This window comes from Neolamprologus multifasciatus, chromosome 18 (genome assembly GCF_963576455.1).
Source record: "Neolamprologus multifasciatus chromosome 18, fNeoMul1.2, whole genome shotgun sequence".
Lineage (NCBI taxonomy): Eukaryota > Metazoa > Chordata > Actinopteri > Cichliformes > Cichlidae > Neolamprologus > Neolamprologus multifasciatus.
In genome coordinates this window covers 65,001-84,988 of record NC_140456.1, presented here as the reverse complement: position 1 = coordinate 84,988, position 19,988 = coordinate 65,001, and the positions used below count along the sequence as shown (strand labels likewise).

The 19,988-nt window shown below is 43.3% G+C and overlaps 1 protein-coding gene across 1 annotated transcript; it reads right to left on the bottom strand.

Moving 5' to 3' along the window:
* Nucleotides 1-332: 332 nt before the first annotated feature.
* On the bottom strand, nucleotides 333-1,477 carry mplkip (M-phase specific PLK1 interacting protein). Its single transcript, XM_085139790.1, has 2 exons — nucleotides 1,022-1,477; nucleotides 333-609 (listed from the first exon to the last, which is right to left on the bottom strand). Exons 1-2 carry the CDS (start codon nucleotides 1,343-1,345, stop codon nucleotides 496-498), a joined length of 438 nt encoding a protein of 145 aa, XP_084995916.1. The 5' UTR covers nucleotides 1,346-1,477; the 3' UTR covers nucleotides 333-495.
* Nucleotides 1,478-19,988: the final 18,511 nt, after the last annotated feature.

Sequence of the window (19,988 nt, the reverse complement as noted above, 5' to 3'; positions counted from 1 at the left end):
GAACTTGTCCACGCACCCCTCAGTTTCATTTTAAGCACTTCACAGTTTGGACTGTTTACTGTGAGTTTTCCTACAATTAAATTCAGTCTTAACGTAATATCGTCTGGCTTTTAGTATTGCCTCCCCTGGACTGTCATTCATACTGCATATTCTTGCCACACACCCAGTGTTGCTGCTGTCGCTATCGTGTGTGCCCGTTGTTCTTTAAATAACCCAGTTCCTTGTATGTGCAAACATACTTTTGTCACTTTAAATTATGCAGAGCACAGAGTCGATGCGGATCACCTTTTCCTTTTCTTTTCAGAGCTTAAAGAACAAATGACGATTTGAAGCAAAATGTAAACTTTTTATATTTTAAAAACTTAAAACTTCTTTTCACAAACAGTTTAAAAACAGTTTTTAAAAAGGTTAAAACATCTGACTAAAAACTTCAGTTCCATCAGTTATTGATCCTTGCTGGTGATGTCATGTGGTCACCACTTGTAGTATTTGCAGTCATGTGATCTGCCTGGCAGCAGCGGCATCCACGGTGGTTACAGGCTGCAGATCTTTCCACGGATCCTGCATCATAGACGGGCTGAAGTATTTCTGCACGGGCGCGTCTGAAGACTGAAAACAGACAGCAGTTATGACACGTTTAAAACACGTCACACACGTCTCTCACATGTCCCAGTTTGATTGAAGAACTTCGGTCACGTGACAAATCTCTCTAAGGGAGGCAGCTTTGCAGGAAGTTTTGGTTTAACAGCTGTTTATTAAATCACTACATCTGCTCCTCTCTGCTCTGAGACTACAGTGAGAGTGACGCCCCCTCCCTGAAACCTCCGCCTGTCCTCAGGTGGACGACCTCCTGCTGATCATGAGCCCCCCACCCACCCAAGACAAAGAGGAGTCAGTAAATCAATCAGTGAGAAGTGTCACCTGAAATCGATCTTATTAATGATCAGGCTGATTTATGAACGACTCACGGATCATCTGTACCGATCAGGCTGCCAGTTCTGGTCCAGCCTCGGATCCTTACCTTGAAGTTCGGAGCTGAAGTTGGACTGAGGGACTGTGGCCGCCGGAAACCGTCCCCTCTGCGCCGCATCGGACCCCCGAAACCGCGCGAGCCGCTGCCGAACGCGGCCGGAGAATCTCCGAAAACCCGGGAACCGTTTCCGAACCCGGCTGGAGATCCGTCTCTGTATCCTCGATTAGAACCCGGAGAGTAGCCTGGAGATCCCGGAGAGTAGGGGGAGTAGCCCCGCGAGGAGCCTCTGTATGGGGAGCGGGGGAAGCCCCAGCCGGACGGCGGTCGTGGAGCTCCGGGACTCCGCTGATGTCTGTCTGGAGCGCGGAACATCTGAGCGGGTAAAGAGCGACAAAGAGCGGGACAGGAGAATCAAACTGCTGCCACAGGACGACGAACAACACAACAAAACACCAGGAGGCCGGAACCGGAAACACAGCTTTCATCTCCGCCCACAGACTGCAGCGCCGCTCAGCGGACCGCAGGGTGAACGGTTCATATCCGTGTAAAGCAGGGGTCTGCAACCTTTAACACCCAAAGAGCCACTTGGACCCGGTTTCCACGCAAAAGAAAACTCTGGGAGCCGCAAATACTTTCTGAAATCTAAAATGAAGATAACACTGTATATATTGTTTTTACCTTTATGCTTTGTGTGAACAACTAAAGTAAGTAAAGTTTATTTATTAAGCGCTTTTCACAGACAGGCAGTCACAAAGCGCCGTACACAAATATTAAAATAAACAATACAATCAACAGACATTATACACAATGTGAAAGATCAAATGTAAATAATGTGAAGAATATAAAATACGTAGATCAACAAAAGGCTTGTTTGAAAAGTTTTTAACTGGTTTTTAAAAGAATCCACAGAGCAACTAAGCTGTGTTCTTTATGAAATCCATGAAGTTACAGAGAAAATTACATTTATTTATGTAATTAACACATTTTGAACTCTTAAAGAAATATAACAAAAGGAAAGCTGAACTAAAATGATCCAGCAAACAAAAACTGTTGTGAGCCACCCTCATATCTCCTTTGGGCTTTTGGAGCCTTGACCTGACTTTAAAATAATTGGGAAAAAAGCTCTATGCTGCTAAAAAATGAAAAATAGATATCTGCAAAATTCTGCCTAAATATGTATTTTACCTGGTTAATGTGTGCGGCGGGGCGTGGTCTGCAGCGCCGCTTGGAGGCGGACGCACCTGAGCTGCACCCGCAATCACGCCTCGCCACCTTAAAGTCTGCGCTCGCTCTGCTGTTGTGTTGGTGTGTGTCGGACTGTGAGCTGAAAAGCTACAGACGGCTGTGTGCGTACAGCAACCGTGTGTGAAAAGTGTCAATAAAGAGATGCTGAAAAGCAGCGGGTCTGCCCTGGTACGAAGTCACTTTCATCTTTACAGGACTGTAAGCTGTCGTCTGTGAGGCGTGAGCGTGTTTGTTTTTAACATAGTTCACGGTGGAGCTGCTGACATAATGTGGATCCAAAGATCCATAATTGGGGTCGAAAGTCTCGATAAATGCACGTCGTTTCGGCGGGTACACCGGCTTCCGCGAGTGTGACGCTTATTTTGAGCGCTGAAAAAATAATAAGATATAATTTTATTTTTATATTTCAAAATCACAATAATCTTCCAATTTAGAACTGCAAGGTAAAAAAGAACTAAACACAAATAAAATACACTTCAGCTAAATACTTCTAATTTATGTTCCCAAACCACCCGGAGCCACAAAATAAGGACTAAAGAGCCGCACGCAGCTCTGGAGCCGCGGGTTGCCGACCCCTGGTGTAAAGCAAAGCAAGTTTATTTATATAGCACAATTCAACAGCAAGGTGATTCAAAGAGCTTTACAGAGACATTAAAAACAAAAACAAATAAAAAGCACTTAAAATGGGATAAAAGAAGAAGAAAGGAGCAGTAGATGGAATCAAACAACAACAAACAATAAAATGTAAGTTTTGAAATTTAAGCTTAAAAGTAGAACAGTGTGGATTTGGTGTTTTATTCAAATGTAGCTGAGAACAGGTGAGTCTTCAACCTGGATTTAAATAAACTGAGTGTTTCAGCTGATCTGAGGCTGTTGATGAGCTCATTGACTGAACCTCTGGGCAGGCCAGATGTTAAGGGGAGGACCTGGTTAAAGATCTCACTACTGTATTCAGTTATACACCGTTTTGTGATCACTGCTGTTGACATATTTGTGTGGGCTGAGACTTCCAATGAAAACACAGTAATGGTCAGACAGGCCCACATCAGACACAGTAACCTTTGAAATGCTCAGGCCCATCAGTAGGTCAACAGTGTGTCCTCTATTATTATATTATTATACTATTAGTATTTCACTGTTAATCACAGTGTTACTAAATAAAAGGATCTGGCTTGCATCAGTCACATGACTAACATTAACCAATGATCACCCTTGACGTCAGCGCACACTGGTTAACTGGGAACGCGCTCGCAAAGAGCATGCGCATTTCCTTGCTGCCTGATTGGTGTAGAGCTGTGAGCTGGGAGACTGGTGCGACACAGTCAACACTGTAGCCTATAGCACACAGCAGTATCAGCTTATTATGGCCACGCTGTGTTGTGGAGACTGACGAATCAAATGAGCGTGCTGTGTGTGCAACAGCGCGACAAACATTACCTGTTACCTTTTATTAGCTGCACAGGTGTCTGGGTCATTAGCTGCTAGCTAACTGGGTAAGGCTGTCATGTCTCAGGAACATATTGAGTCTTAAAGTAAGTTACAGGGCTCTCCCTGACTTTCTGGGGGGGCTTATATTTCACTAAAAACTATCTAGTATCCTCATCAATATAATTATGAATTATTAAAAAAAACACTGTATTTATAAAGAAAGTATAAAGAAATGTATAAAGTATAAAGTATGTATAAAGAAAATAATTACGATTTATATTAGATTTATATTTCAAATATGACAAAATGCTGATTTTACAGCAGCCACATGATCTCTACAGTTTAAACATTTGATCAGCTTTCTGATATGATAAACTATTTTATATTCAACACTTTATTTGTTTTATTCTTATGACTTTATTATTACAGCAGTAGGAATAAAGGGAAGGATTCTGGATCATGATGCAAACTTGTGGCTACAGTATATACAGTATACTGGAGTCTGTGTGTGACCATCCCTACTAATATTCCAGTTTCAGTTTCTTTCCCACAGTTTTCTAATCTTTATGTTTCGGAGCGCTGCCACCAATTCAATTCAATTCAATTTTATTTATATAGCGCCAAATCACAACAAATGTCGCCTCAAGGCGCTTCATAGATACAGAGAAAAGCCCAACAATCATATGACCCCCTATGAGCAAGCACTTTGGCGACAGTGGGAAGGAAAAACTCCCTTTTAACAGGAAGAAACCTCCGGCAGAACCAGGCTCAGGGAGGGGCGGCCATCTGCTGCGACCGGTTGGGGTGAGAGAAGGAAGACAGGATAAAGACATGCTGTGGAAGAGAGACAGAGATTAATAACAGATACGATTCAATACAGAGAGGTCTATTAATACAAAGTGAGTGAGAAAGGTGACTGGAAAGGAAAAACTCAATGCATCATGGGAATCCCCCGGCAGCCTACATCTATTGCAGCATAACTAAGGGAGGATTCAGGGTCACCTGGTCCAGCCCTAACTATATGCTTTAGCAAAAAGGAAAGTTTTAAGCCTAATCTTAAAAGTAGAGACAGTGTCTGTCTCCTGAATCCAAACTGGAAGCTGGTTCCACAGAAGAGGGGCCTGAAAACTGAAGGCTCTCCCTCCCATTCTACTTTTAAATACTCTAGGAACAACAAGTAGGCCTGCAGAGCGAGAGCGAAGTGCTCTAATAGGGTGATATGGTACTACAAGGTCATTAAGATAAGATGGGGCCTGATTATTTAAGACCTTGTATGTGAGGAGCAGGATTTTGAATTCAATTCTGGATTTAACAGGAAGCCAATGAAGGGAAGCCAAAACAGGAGAAATCTGCTCTCTCTTTCTAGTCCCTGTCAGTACTCTTGCTGCAGCATTTTGGATTAACTGAAGGCTTTTCAGTGAGTTTTTTGGACATCCTGATAATAATGAATTGCAGTAGTCCAGCCTGGAAGTAATAAATGCATGAACTAGTTTTTTAGCGTCACTCTGAGACAGGATATTTCTAATTTTAGAGATGTTGCGCAAATGGAAGAACGCAGTCTTACATATTTGTTTAATATGTGCGTTGAAGGACATATCCTGGTCAAGAATGACTCCAAGGTTCCTCACAGTGTTACTGGAGGCCAAGGTAATGCCATCCAGAGTAAGAATCTGGTTAGATACCATATTTCTAAGCTTTTCAGCGCCGAGTACAATGACCTCAGTTTTATCTGAGTTAAGAAGCAGAAAGTTAGTGGCCATCCAAGTCTTTATGTCTTTAAGACATTCCTGCAGTTTAACTAATTGGTGTGTGTTATCTGGCTTCATGGACAGATAGAGCTGGGTGTCATCTGCATAGCAGTGAAAATGTATGCTATGTCTTCTAATGATGCTGCCTAGGGGAAGCATGTATAATGTAAACAGAATTGGTCCTAGCACCGAACCCTGTGGAACTCCATAATTAACCTCAGTGTGTGAAGAGGACTCTCCATTTACATGCACAAATTGGAGTCTATTAGATAGATATGATACAAACCACTGCAGTGCAATACCTGTAATACCTACAGCATGTTCTAATCGCTCTAATAGGATATTATGGTCAACAGTATCGAATGCTGCACTAAGGTCAAGAAGGACAAGCACAGAGATGAGTCCACTGTCAGAGGCCATAAGAAGATCATTTGTAACCTTCACTAAAGCTGTTTCTGTGCTGTGATGAGCTCTGAAACCTGACTGAAACTCTTCAAATAAACCATTCCTCTGCAGATGATCTGTTAGCTGTTTGACAACTACTCTTTCAAGGATTTTTGATATGAAAGGAAGGTTGGAGATTGGCCTATAATTAGCTAAGACTGCTGGGTCTAGAGATGACTTTTTGAGTAAAGGTTTAACTGCAGCCACCTTGAAGGCCTGTGGTACATAGCCGATTATTAGAGATAGGTTGATCATATATAAGATCGAAGAATTAATCAATGGCAGGACTTCTTTGAGCAGTTTTGTAGGAATGGGGTCTAAAAGACACGTTGATGGTTTGGAGGAAGTAATTATTGAAGTTAACTCAGAAAGATCGATTGGAAAAAAAGAGTCTAACTTAACATCAATGGAACTAAGAGTAGCTGTAGATAATATTAGATCTGTGGGATGATTATTGGTAATTTGTTCTCTAATGATAAAAATTTTATTAGTGAAGAAGTTCATGAAGTCATTACTAGTTAACGTTAAAGGGATGGTTGGCTCAACAGAGCTCTGACTTTTTGTCAGCCTGGCTACAGTGCTGAAGAGAAACCTGGGGTTGTTCTTATTTTCTTCAATCAGTGACGAATAGTAAGCTGTTCTGGCTTTGCGGAGTGAGGAGGTGAAATTATTAACAAGATAATCGACCTCTGTTGGGGTAGCGTTCAGATAGCTGCTCTGCTCTGTGTTGGTACAGGGCATTGACGATGATAACAGTGGCTGGATTATATTCTTAAACTTAGTTACAGCGCTTTCAGAAAGACATCTACTTTGATAAAGTCCACTCTCCACTGCTGCGTAATCAATTATTGTAAATGTAAATGTTATCAAGAAATGATCAGACAGGAGAGGGTTTTCAGGAAACACTGTTAAATGTTCAGTTTCTATGCCATATGTTAAAACAAGATCTAGAGTGTGATTAAAGTGGTGGGTGGGTTCTTTTACATTTTGAGAGAAGCCAATTGAGTCTAACAACAGATTAAATGCCATGTTGAGGCTGTCATTTTTAGCATCTACATGGATGTTAAAATCACCCACAATAATTATTTTATCTGACCAACCTTTGCATGTTATTGTCTGACAGCTCGCGTCTCTCCTGTGGCCTCGGATCCACACGGCCTGCCCTCCAACCGTGTACCAACCAGGTAAAACACACCTGATGACAGTGATACAGTGTGATCATGTTAGAGTCTTGATGAATGTGTGTTGTTGTTCTTCAGTCTATGTGCCCTCGAGCACCCGCCCCTCAGACATCTCTGCACTCTGAAAACTGATTGAATGAGGCCACACTCGGCAGGTTAACTATAAACAACAATCGATTCCTGACTGATGACTCGAGTTTTAAAATGTGTCACCTCTATAAAGCTGAAAAATAAATTTGACTGCAGTCACACCACGAGGAAGCTGCAAACACACCGCATGAAACTGTTTCTTCATGTTTAGAGAAACGACTCCAGCCTGACCATGGCAAACTCAACAAATGGCCTCAGCCTGGCTGTGTGAGGCAACGGGAGCTCGTCCCTTCTGCTGCTGTCATTCATCCACTGGTGTCAGATCCACACATGTGGATCAGTCACACCTCATAGTTATCAATATCTCTGCTTCTACTCTCGTTTTATACGAGCGCTTGTTGTTGTTATATATTTGTTGCTATGGCAACTCAATTTCCCTCTGGGATTAATAGTCTCTCTGATTCTGACTCTGTTATCCAAAAACAAATGGCCCTGACTCAGTATAACACCAACCCATCAATCATTCGATCTGATCTACTTACTGTGGAGCTTTTAAATGTAGAAACATTAAAAAGGGTTAAAACGCTGAAACGCTGGTTTCTAACCGGAGCTCTTCAGTGGGGTAGAAGCATACAAGCAGGCAGCTCACTCTGTTAGTGAGATCTTTATGAAGTGAAGCACGGGACCCATGTCCTCGCCGTTTACTAACGGAGTGCTTCAGCGACTTTTAAAATGTTAGGCTGTTGTAATGAGCAGGTTTGTCCTCTGGGTGGTGCTCTCGTTGTTTGGCTGCAGGTGTGGAGTTCAGAAACAGCACAGGCTCATAAAGCCCGTTCCTATCCAAGACCTGCCTGCTGATAACATCCTCCAGTCCTGTGACGATGAGGAGCGACTGCAGCAGGTGTCTGGTGATGAAGACCTGATATCACAGAGCCTGATTTTTCTCCCAAACGTTGGTGCTCCACATGTGGTCCCCACAGTCACCTGTTCACAGGTGTCATCTGTCATCCTCTCCTTCAATACAGCCCTAAACCAAATGTGCAGTGAATCCGTGACGGCAGAGCTCACACCTGAATCTGTTCTAACAGACTGAGCACGTGCGCAGCAGCACTGACCTCAAACACGAGATTCACTCTTTGATGCACGGCGAGCTCTCAGGCCTGAGTCTGCTTAGAAAGGAGTGCAGAGGTCTCGCCGAGGCTCAGGGATTAAAGCTGGCACCGTGTAATCTGAGACGCGCTGCAGCCCACCTGCACACTTCACACACTCTTCACCAGAACTGGGAAGTAACAAAGTACAAATACTTACTGTACTCAAGTAGAGTTCTCAGGTATCTGTTCTTGAGTAATTTTTCCTGAATACTTGTTACTTTTTTAAACTAGTAGCTGTACTTTCTACTCCTTACCAGAGGAGGGTCGAGTATCCAAAAATTGTATTCAAGAGTAGCGTCACTTTAAAATATTACTACTCAAGTAAAAGTGACAGGTAGTTGGTGAAAAGACTACTCAAGTACTGAGTAACTGGTTGTAAAGTCTGATTTATTTTAAATAACAAACAAAAATAAAAAATACAAATTGTAGTATTTTCAAGAAGAACATACGTAAAAACATCCAGATGAAGTTTTTCACAACCTAAAGCTTTTATAACCAATAGCTACAGTAAATGACATACAGTGGTTTACAAAAGTATTCGGCCCCCTAATGTTTCCACATTTTGTCACATTACAGCCACAAACATGAATCAATGTTATTGGACTTCCAGGTGAAAGACCAACACAAAGTGGTGAACACGTGAGAAGTGGAACGAAAATCAGACATGATTCCAAACATTTTTTACAAATAAATAACTGCAAAGTGCCCTGGCTTCATGTTCAGGGTCGTTGTCCTGCTGGAAGCTGAACCTCCGCCCCAGTCTCAAGTCTTTTGCAGACTCCAAGAGGTTTTCTTCCAAGATTGCTCTGTATTTGGCTCCATCTATCTTCCCATCAACTCTGACCAGCTTCCCTGTCCCTGCTGAAGAGAAGCCCCCCCAGAGCATGATGCTGCCACCACCATATCTGACAGTGGGGATGATGTGTTCAGAGTGATGTGCAGTGTTAGTTTTCCACACAGAGCATTTTGCATTTTGGTCTCATCTGACCAGAGCAGCTTCTTTACATGTTTGCTGTGTCCCCCACATGTTTGCTGTGTCCCCCACATGGCTTGTGACAAACTGCAAACGGGACTTATGGTTTCTGTTAACAATGGCTTTCTTCTTGCCACTCTTCCATAAAGGCCAACTTTGTGCAGTGCACGACTAACAGTTGTCCTATGGACAGATTCCCCCACCTGAGCTGTAGATCTCTGCAGCTCGTCCAGAGTCACCATGGGCCTCTTGGCTGCATTTCTGATCAGCTCCTTGTTCTGCTGTGAGTTTAGGTGGACGGCCTTGTCTTGGTAGGTTTACAGTTGTGCCATACTCCTTCCATTTCTGAATGATGGCTTGTACAGCGCTCCGTGGGAGGTTCAAGGGTTGGGAAATGTTTTTGTTAGTGATGTGACGTTCTGTATCAAGGCTTCAAAGCTTGTTTCGAGGCCTCAGTGTGTAGCTGTCCATACCTCAACGTTACAAAAGCACAACCACTGTCCACACCCCAACGACACCTCACAGTAAATAATCATTTTCCATACTGCCAGTATAAATATACACAGTACACTGCATCACTACAATATAGATGTTTTACACACTCCTTTTGTTGTTGACATTTACAGGCTGTGTGCAAAAGGCCACACACTTCAAATTCATGCCAACTAATATTTTTATGTCCAGTAGGTGTCCTACTAGAGCAAATGAAGCTTCAAGAAGCTTTGTGCTGGGGTGAACCAATTGGAGGAAAAGCTTCAGTGCTTCATGAAGCTTCATCTGCCCATCACTAGTTTTTGTAGCCTAAGCCTGCTTTAAATGTCTCAATAACTTTATCCCTGACCTGTCTGCTGTGTTCTTTGGACTTCATGGTGTTGCTGATCCCAATATGCTCTTAGACAACCTCTGAGGCCGTCACAGAGCAGCTGTATTTGTACTGACATTAGATTACACACAGGTGCTCTCTGTTTAGTCATTAGCACTCATCAGGCAACGTCTATGTGCAACTGACTGCACTCAGACCAAAGGGGCTGAATAATTACGCACACCCACTGTGCAGTTATTTGTTTGTAAAAAATGTTTGGGATCATGTTTGATTTTTGTTCCACTTCTCACGTGTGCACCACTTTGTGTTGGTCTTTCACGTGGAAGTCCAATAACATTGATTCATGTTTGTGGCTGTAATGTGACAAAATGTGGGAAAGTTCAAGGGGGCCGAATACTTTTGCAAGCTACGGTAAATATATGAGCAGTGCAAACCATTTCCAGTGACAAGATATGCTGTATACTTTATATTCACTTTTACTCCAAATGGCACAGCAGCCTCAGAGAAAACATTAGAACGACACAACTTCAACATATGTACATACAGGCAGCTCAGTTTACCGTAAGTTGTATGGGTGTGTGTCTATATATTTAGCAAAAATGTGCCATTTCTTCACTCAGTGAGGTGATGGTTCAGCTTCAGCAGCAGTTTGCTCTCAATGTTCTTTCTGTGAAGCTGTGAGTGTTCAGCAGTGAACAGGAGTCCTGCATGACTGAGAAGTCCTTCACAAGCTGATGCAGGAAGAGCTGCACTGATTTTGATCGACAGCTTCTTGATGTGACGATATCTATGCGCCTCCAGTGAATGGACATGAAAGGTACCTCTCCAGCTCCCCTGCTTCTGGCTTTCCTGACCCCATGGATCCATCATCTTCATCGGTTAGGCTGCTGTTTGTGCTGCCTCATCCAGCTCTGAGTCTAGGTGATGTCTGATGAAGTTGAGACCTGTGGAAAGATGTATGTTTTCAAAAGAATTAGGTCTGGTCATTATAGTGCTGTATACACTGCCAAGCTGCAGATGTTTGGCATGAAAATGTGGTCACACTGGAGATGTTTTTACTAACTCTTGTTGAAAAACAAAATCTTGTCTTTCATATCCTACACAAACAGTTTGCAATGAATTCCAGATTAAGTTTAAAATAAGAATTAAGGCTAAGCAGTGCTCGCCAATAGATCCTCCTTGCACTGTTTGGCTGTTACTCTGGGAAAAGACAGTGATGGAAGAAGTGACTGGAGCTGCGATGTAGCCTCTAATCTCTGCATGGCTCTCCTGAGAAGGCAAACACCTCAGTCTGCGTGGCTGCAAAAAGATTAAAGACCGCCCCTTCCAACCACAGGGGAGGGAGACGGATGAGGCTAGCCCAGGGGTGGGCAATCTCAGTCCACGAGAGCCGGTGTCCTCCAGGTTTTAGATGTGTCCTCGAACCAACACAGCTGATTTAAATGGCTAAATTAGCTCCTCAACATGTCCTGAAGTTCTCAAGAGGCCTGGTAACGAACTAATCATGTGATTCAGGTGTGTAGACCCAAGGTGAGATCTGCAGGACGCCGGCCCTCGTGGACTGAGATTGCCCACCCCTGGGCTAGCCTCCTAACGCAGGCTGTTTAAACCTAATAAGCTGCTGTTTGACATAACAAACCCTGTCAACCGCAGTATTGCCTTCTGTTTTAACAGTTAGAGCAGTAGAGACGAGCTGTTTACATGTGCGTGGAACTTTAGCTTCATTAACCAGGCTAGCTGTTAGCTTGTAGCTCAAGCTAGCTAACCAGTGAGAGGTTAAAAGGACGGCCAAAGCTGCGGACACAACACCCAGAAACGTCTCTCACCACAACGTAGTGCTGAAAATATGATGTGATTCTAGCTCAATCAAACTGATTGCAGGAGGAAAACCGCCTCCATTTCCTCACAGTCATGTGACAGACCTCCCCACATGGGAGAGGTGGACCGGGTCCAATCCTCGAGGCCCAGTGTCCTGAAACTATTAAATGTCCTCGCCACAACACACCAGAATAAAATTATTAGGTCATTAGCGGGACTCTATAGTACTTGACTGCATGCTGAGGTGGCAATCCAGCCATTTAATTCATGTGTTTGACTACGCAAACATGAAAACACAACATTAGACTGACATCCACCTAACCACAGTTAAAAAGAAATTCAGAGTAAACTTACCGTGACGCGGTTAGTTTTTTCATGCTGAAATGTCGGTTTGTTTTGGCTCACACTGAAGACGCGTTATATAGCTGTTCTTTTGTTCTACATTTAAGTGAAACATACTTTGTATTTGAGGGGTTCATCCTCTTCTAGTGGAGACGGTTGCCTCTGCCATGTTTTTATGTCTTTCTTCTTTCTTGGGTCGCTCTGCCCGCCATAGTGTATAACTGGTCGTGTAACTGCATGGCTACATCTGATTGGTGAAACTGCACTGGCGGCATGATCTATTATTAGTAGCATGATCTAATCTGTGAAATTAATTATTTTAACGAGTTGAATATTGCCAAATATAGTGGAGTAAAAGTAATGTTTCTTCTTCACAAGTGTACTCAAGTAAACGTAAAAGGTATGATGCAATAAAAGTACTTTTAGAAGTACCTAAAAAAAACCTTTTTTATAGGAATTCATTCATTCATTTATATGAATTTTACATTTGCTCAAATCTGGATGAATCCAGGTGTGTACATCCACAGAGAGCAGGTCAGCTGATCACAGCCTGCACACTAAGAAACTCTACTGGAGCTCTCAGTGGAAATGACTTTGAGTCTTTCCCCCACACTGAGACATGACAGCTGATTTAAAGGTTCCTCCACCTGCTGAATCCACGTTAACCTCTGACTGTACACATATTCCTGTTTGGAGACAAAGTCCCCCTCTACAGGCAACAGGAAATAGAGACTTGTTTTTATTTCTATGCTTTTTATTCTGATTCAAGCTGTATAAACAAAGATAGACTAAAGTTTGTATTCCCATCTATCTATCATTGTATAATTATGTTAATATAGCACAAGGTTCAGTTAGCTTTGCACAGTAACATCCTCCAGAGAACTACTTTTTACTTTGTTACTCTGAGTACATTTCAGAGCCAGTTCCTTTTTACTTTTACTGGAGTAAAGAAGTTGAATCAGTACTTCAGCCTTTACTGCAGTATTTTTCAACAGTAGTATTTCTGCTTCAAGTTAAGTAAGAAAGGTACTCTTTGTCTGAGCTGGAGCCCCCCCCACACACGTACGTCTGGTGTTGCTATCCTCGTGGGGACCTCCCATTGACATAATGCTTTCCTTTGCTGCTTACCCTAACCATAAAATGAATGCTTAACCCTGAGCCTAACCACAGTCATCACCCAGCTGTAGCCCTGACAATGACATCACATTTCATTGTGAAAAAGCCTTCAGCCCTCGTGGGGACCTGGGTCATGGTCCCCACGAGTAGAGTAAATTTCAGATTCTGGTTCCCAGCATGACAGGGAAAACCAGTTCACAGATACAAACACACACACAGTATTTTCACGGCTCTGCTGTTTATGTGCGCTCAGGCCAATTAAAGGCTCCTTCTGCAGAATTTCAAACATCTCTGAAATGCTAAAGTCAGACGGCTCCTCTCCTGCTCCTGACGCTCGTGAGTCATCTGTCACTCTGTTCTGTGGGCGTCTGAACAAACTGACTCGCTGCTGAGGCCAATGTGAGGCGAGAAGAAAGATTCTCGCCATCTGAATGAAAACACGGATCTGAGCGGAGTCGGTAGACCAATCAGTGAGTGTATGAGCGGGAGAGCCCGCACACCTCCGACCTCTACAGCCAAGTCAGGTCAAGTTAGTGGACTCGTGTAGCACGACTTAGAGGGCCAGGCTCGAGACCGTCACACATGTTCGTTTAAATCCTGCAGATGCGATCGTCACCTCAAACCCTGCGTCAGAGCAGTGGGGAAATAGTGGGAGGAGCCAGTCCTCTGTGACAGCTGTTTGACTCCACCCTGTAAGGACTCATCTTCAGACCATGTGAGAACACGCAACATTAAAAAGTTAAGAGGTCACAAACATGATTTATGGATAAACCTCTTCCATTAATAAAGTTCTGAGCCATTTAAACGACAGTCTCAGGTGAGCTCAGGTGTTCAGGAAGTTTACTCTGTACAGGAACATGCTCGTTGATTTGGTAAAATCCCAGTTGCAGGTTTTTGTATCAGTTCTTACAAAAGTCTAAACTGCTCCAAAGAAACACATGAACAAGTAATGTAATGTAGACAGACATCCTTTTATTGTTGATGTATTTTTAATAGATATTCAGTCAAATTCAGTGTTATTCATGTAGCACTCGCCTCAAGGTGCTTTATATTATAAAAGGAGTGATCCACAGTGGGTACTGTACTGTTGAGGATGGTGAGTTCTCCTAAAGTCAGCCGCCATCTCCACAGTCTTGAGTGGGTTCAGCTCCAGGTGGTTCTGACTGCACCAGTGGACCAGCTGCTCCTGTCTGTACGCAGATTTGTCATCGTTCTGGACCAGACCAGTAACAGTGGTCTCCCTAACCCTCCACGAACTTCAGGTATCCTCAGATGGTTCTTCTGAGGTGCAGTCGTCAGTGTAGAGCAGGGGTGGGCAACTCCAGGCCTCGAGGGCCGGTGTCCTGCAGGTTTTAGATCTCAAAGGGAGACGAGGCAGCCTACAGAGAGGAAGTCCTGAAGCTGGCAGCCTGGTGTTCGGAGAACAACCTGGCACTGAACACCAAGAAAACCAAAGAGGTCATTGTCGACTTCAGGAGGTACAGCACTGACTTAGCCCCCCTTTACATCAACAGGGAGTGTGTGGAGAGGGTCCACAGCTTCCGGTTCCTTGGTGTCCTCATCTCTGCTGACATCTCCTGGACAGACAACATCTCAGCGGTCGTTAAGAAGGCACAACAGCGGCTGCACTTCCTGAGGGTCCTCAGGACCTACCTTTTACCGCTCATTCATTGAGAGCCTGCTTACACACTGCATCACAGTATGGTACAGCAACTGCACTAAGGTGGACAGAGTGAGGCTTCAGCTGCCCTCTCACCTCCTTGATGGACATTTATTCCTCTCGCTGCCTCAGCAGAGCAGCAAACATCATCAAGGACAGCTCCCACCCTGGTTTCAACATGTTCAGCCTGCTTCCCTCAGGGCAGCGCTGCAGGTGCATCAGCACAAAACCCACAGACTCAAAAACTGTTTCTTTGCAAGAGCCATAACCGGCCTGAACTCACACATGCACTGACAACACAGCTCCAGCCCCCAATCCAAGGACTACTATACACAGTCAACACAGCTCCCATCAGCACTGTGCAATACTACGTGCAAAAACCCACACTGTAAATACATAACATGTATTTTTACCCAATATTTGTATATTTGTACTTGTTATATGTTTGAATACTGTTCATATGTATGTAGTGCTGCAGAACTTTTCTTTTGCCTCATGTCTGCACTGAGTAGGAGACGCTCTGAATCTCATTGTACATGTGTGTGTAGTGACAAAAAAGGCATTCTATTCTATTCTATTCTATTCTGTTCTGTTCTATTCTATTCTGTTCTATTCTGTTCTGTTCTGTTCTATTCTATTCTGTTCTATTCTGTGCTGTTCTGTTCTGTTCTATTCTATTCTATTCTATTCTGTTCTATTCTATTCTATTCTATTCTGTTCTGTTCTGTTCTATTCTGTTCTATTCTGTTCTATTCTATTCTGTTCTATTCTATTCTATTCTGTTCTATTCTATTCTATTCTGTTCTATTCTGTTCTATTCTATTCTGTTCTATTCTGTTCTATTCTATTCTATTCTGTTCTATTCTATTCTGTTCTGTTCTGTTCTATTCTATTCTGTTCTATTCTGTTCTATTCTATTCTATTCTGTTCTATTCTATTCTATTCTGTTCTATTCTGTTCTATTCTATTCTGTTCTATTTTGTTCTATTCTGTTCTATTCTAATAAAAGATTTTTCCTCTCTGTCTGTTTCTGTAGTATACAGTGAGCATGTATACAGGGGGATTAAACAGGCTTAGGTTTCTTCCAGCTCCTTTTTGATTGTTATTTACTGTGATTGTTGTTTGTGTAGTTTATGTTTTAACATGTTTGAAATAAGCCCTCACAGACAGAAAACACTGTGTGCTTCTTGGGGATAACAGGAAAACCTGAACTCTGGGCCTCACATACGATCATGTAGGTCATCCTGTCATCATCAAGAATAAATTAAAAGTGAAATTTTCTGATTCTTTTCACCTGCTGACACAAAGCGACTCTTCCGCCAGAGGACTCATCTTTCTCACATCTAAATAAAAGAAGAGTCCCTGAGATATGAGTTACAGATGACAAATGAAGGTTTAATTTAGCTGCAGCGGAGTGTGAGTGAGTGAATCTGTGGGGGTGAATGCCTTTGAATAGCAGCAGTGAGTCTGCGTTCAGTGATAGAGTAGCAGTTTGTAGTGGAGGTGGTGTCGAGGTTATTGGGGCTTCTAACAACACTGACGTGTCCTGCAGCCTGCCCACACAGAAAAAATAGATCCTTCAGTTTGACTCACACGATGATCCTCCACCTCTCATCACGTTTCTCTGGACGTCTTCCCTCCTCGCAGTCCGTCTGCACGTTCACGTCGTCACTGCCTCCGTCAGACTGTATGCACGTTTGATCAAAAACACCTCACCTGTAAAAATAAACTAACAGTCCTGATGGAAGGAGAAGGTCCTCACCAAGAGTTTAGCAAGGATAAATTTAGCCAGCGCGGACTGAACAAGCTTCATTAGATTACATCATGAATAAACCCATGAGGACACCATCTGCGTCATTTTGGTCTAACTTCATTAACACTACTGGCACTGCAAACTTAAGCAGCACAGAAACTCTGAGGAGCTGCTCTTTCACCAAAAAGTGACCCTTGATGAGTTGCTCGTTACACCTGGTCAGGAGAGTTTTGTGTTGGAGGGCATCATAGAGGATCCAAGGTTTCATATTGTCCTCCTGCTCACTGCATCTCAAACCTGTGCAGCATTTCCTGTTGTGGACTACGGATACTCCACTGGCTTGACCTTTGGAGTCCACCTCCTGTGGCCTTATCAAACACAGAATAGTCAACCTCATTGGGGGTGAGACTGGGGAGCTTTTTGTTTGAGTTTAATTATTTCAGCATTGTGCAGAATACTTTGAGGAGTTCCACAAAAGACAGCGTTTTCTTTGGATTAGTGGGTTTCATTACTTTTGTTGGGTTAGCTTTAGTGGAGGTCCAAATCCATGTATTGAAGACATAAAAAGTCCTTTGGGGCAGGTTTGCATGACCTCTGCATCCCTTAGGTGTGGCTGATCTGCCAGGTTTCCTCCTGAGTGCAGCGGAGAATGTGGGTGATGCCTCAGGAACATTTTCTTGATTTATAGGGTGTTAGGGGTTAGGTGTTCTGTAGCTCAGGTGGCAGAGCAGGTCAGCCACTAATCAGAAGGTCGGTGGTTCGATCCCAGGCTGCCTCCTGGCTGCATGCCAAATATCCTTGGGCAAGACACTGACCCCATGTTTGCCTACTGGTGGTGGCGCCAGTGTCCGGCAGCCTCGCCTCTGTCAGTGCGCCCCAGGGGAGCTGTGGCTACAATGTAGCTGCCATCACCAGTGTGTGGATGACTGAATGTAGTGTAAAGCGCTTTGGGGTTCTTAAGGACTAGAAAAGTGCTATACAAATGCAGGCCATTTACCATTTTACCGGTTTCTGCTTATCGTCTGGTGCAAGTCTAATCAAGTACCTACCACAAGTATCTGTCTAGACTAGGATTGACATTTATTCTGGATATACTGGCACAGACTCTGTGGCATTATCTTTACTGCTGCACTTGTTCTGGTACACATGTCTATGGATTTGTGGCCTAACAAAGTATCTGGTTGGAATAATGAAATGCTTGTTTGGTTAACATGGCTAACATGAAACAGATAGTAAATCAAAAAGCACATGACAGGAGAGATGGAGGCACAAGAAGGTCCATAGACCGTGACAGGAAGTTTTATTCTGGCAGCTTCTCTCTAGGCACCTTAGCTGTTTTTATGAGAGCTTTGTTGAAGCTTGGTTCCTTCTTTCTTGGCATCTTGGGATGTTTTGCTTGACTAGAGAATCTGGAGGAACCTTTAGGTATGCCACTTTGGTTGGTGCTTATACATTAATTCTAGATTTGTTATTGGTTGCTGGGCTTTTGATAAAACATTGTGGGGATTTTTTATTTTTGTTGCTGCAGACCATGTGATGTTAGACATTTGTGATGACCTCTGGCAGTCACTCTGCGACCAATGTTTTGATTTGTTCTTCAGGCTCCAGGGCTTAACAACTTCTTACTGAAACTAGCTGCAAGGATAGATCTGCCAGATGGGGCAAGACACTCCTTGCACTCTTCTGCATCAGTTATACAGTTGGAAACATCTTGTAACATGCACCAGATGTGCCATAGCAAAAACCATATCTGCCAGTCGTGTACGTTCTCAATGTGATCCTTTTCTTTAAGGCTCCTGGGTGTGGGACCTGGACCTGCTGAGATCGGTGGGGCTGTTTGGTAGAACGGACTCTGCGTGGTATGAAGTTTCATGTAATGGGACATTTACCATGTATTATGTCACCATAACCCCTGCTTTGTGAATAAATCTGCCTTTTTTTACCTGACAAATAATGACAGAGCTCATTTTTTAGTGTCCTAAGCCAATACTGAAAGAGCAGGTGGGGATGACTGAAACATGTGAAACAGGCTCTGTGACCATCTGTCCTCCAGTCAACCCAGTGTAGTGATGCTTCAGTTTCTGACTGCAGTGACTGTCTGTCACCCACTTAAACCAGTAAACCCAGTGAAACCAGTGTGTGGGTCCAAACATTGCTCAGTTAACATTTCCGGCTGCAGAGATGCAGTGAATGAACTCTGACTATTTGCTCAGTCTCTTCCTCTCCAACTGATTGTATCTCTCTGAACAAACTAGCTAGTTTGAGGTCAGCCCTGCAGTGAGCTCCAGCTGATCTGTACTTGGTTCACGTCCGGTCATCCAGGGCCTCCCCTCGCTAATGCTCATCCTGATGTAACAGCTGATGGTGGAGATTGCATGCTTTGCCGTGATACTGGGAGATGCTGCTCAGTGTGTACTTCACTGTGTGGTTTACTGTGCCAAGGGCTGAAGATGAATGTGGGAATAAAGAAACATCATTGACTAACTTTTTATTTATATTGTGCCACCAAAACATAATCCATCCACTTCACTGTGCTGTCATCAGCTTAAAGTCATTGAACCTGAGGCAGGTGACTATGAAGAACGTTCATCACAGCTGGGCCAGTGTTAGCTGGTTCGATAAAACAGCCCAGTCAGAGATGAAGGGTATCACTGTGATGGTGAATAGGCCAGCAAACACATGTTAACTGGGAAAGAAAATTCTGATAGTCATTGTTTTTAAAATGAATGTTAACCATGTAGAAAAATGACAAAACCAGGAAAGTGGTACGTATCACAATGCTGTGTGAGTCAAGCAGGATATATACACACATAGACACACACACACACACATATATATACATATATATAGTGTTGGGGAGTAACGGAATACATGTACCGCCGTTACGTATTTAAAATACAAAATATGAGTAACTGTATTCCGTTACAGTTACCGTTTAAAAAGGTGGTATTTAGAATACAGTTACTTTGTTAAAATAAATGGATTACACGGCGGTACTTCCCTGTTTCATATTGTGGCGGGTCAGGCCTGTTTGGGTTTTGTTTGACAGCTACGTTCTGTTGTTCCAGGCAGCGTTACGGTTGCCATGGTTACAGGGTGACGCTCTCTCTGCGTGTTTCCTGGGTGAGAGAGGCCTTTTTGTTGTTGTTGTGCTAAGCTAACAGGTAGAATGCTACAGGTATAGCTCTAAAGAATGTAGCATCATGGGCAGTGTAGTCCGTGCTGCAGGGAGAATGGACTGCC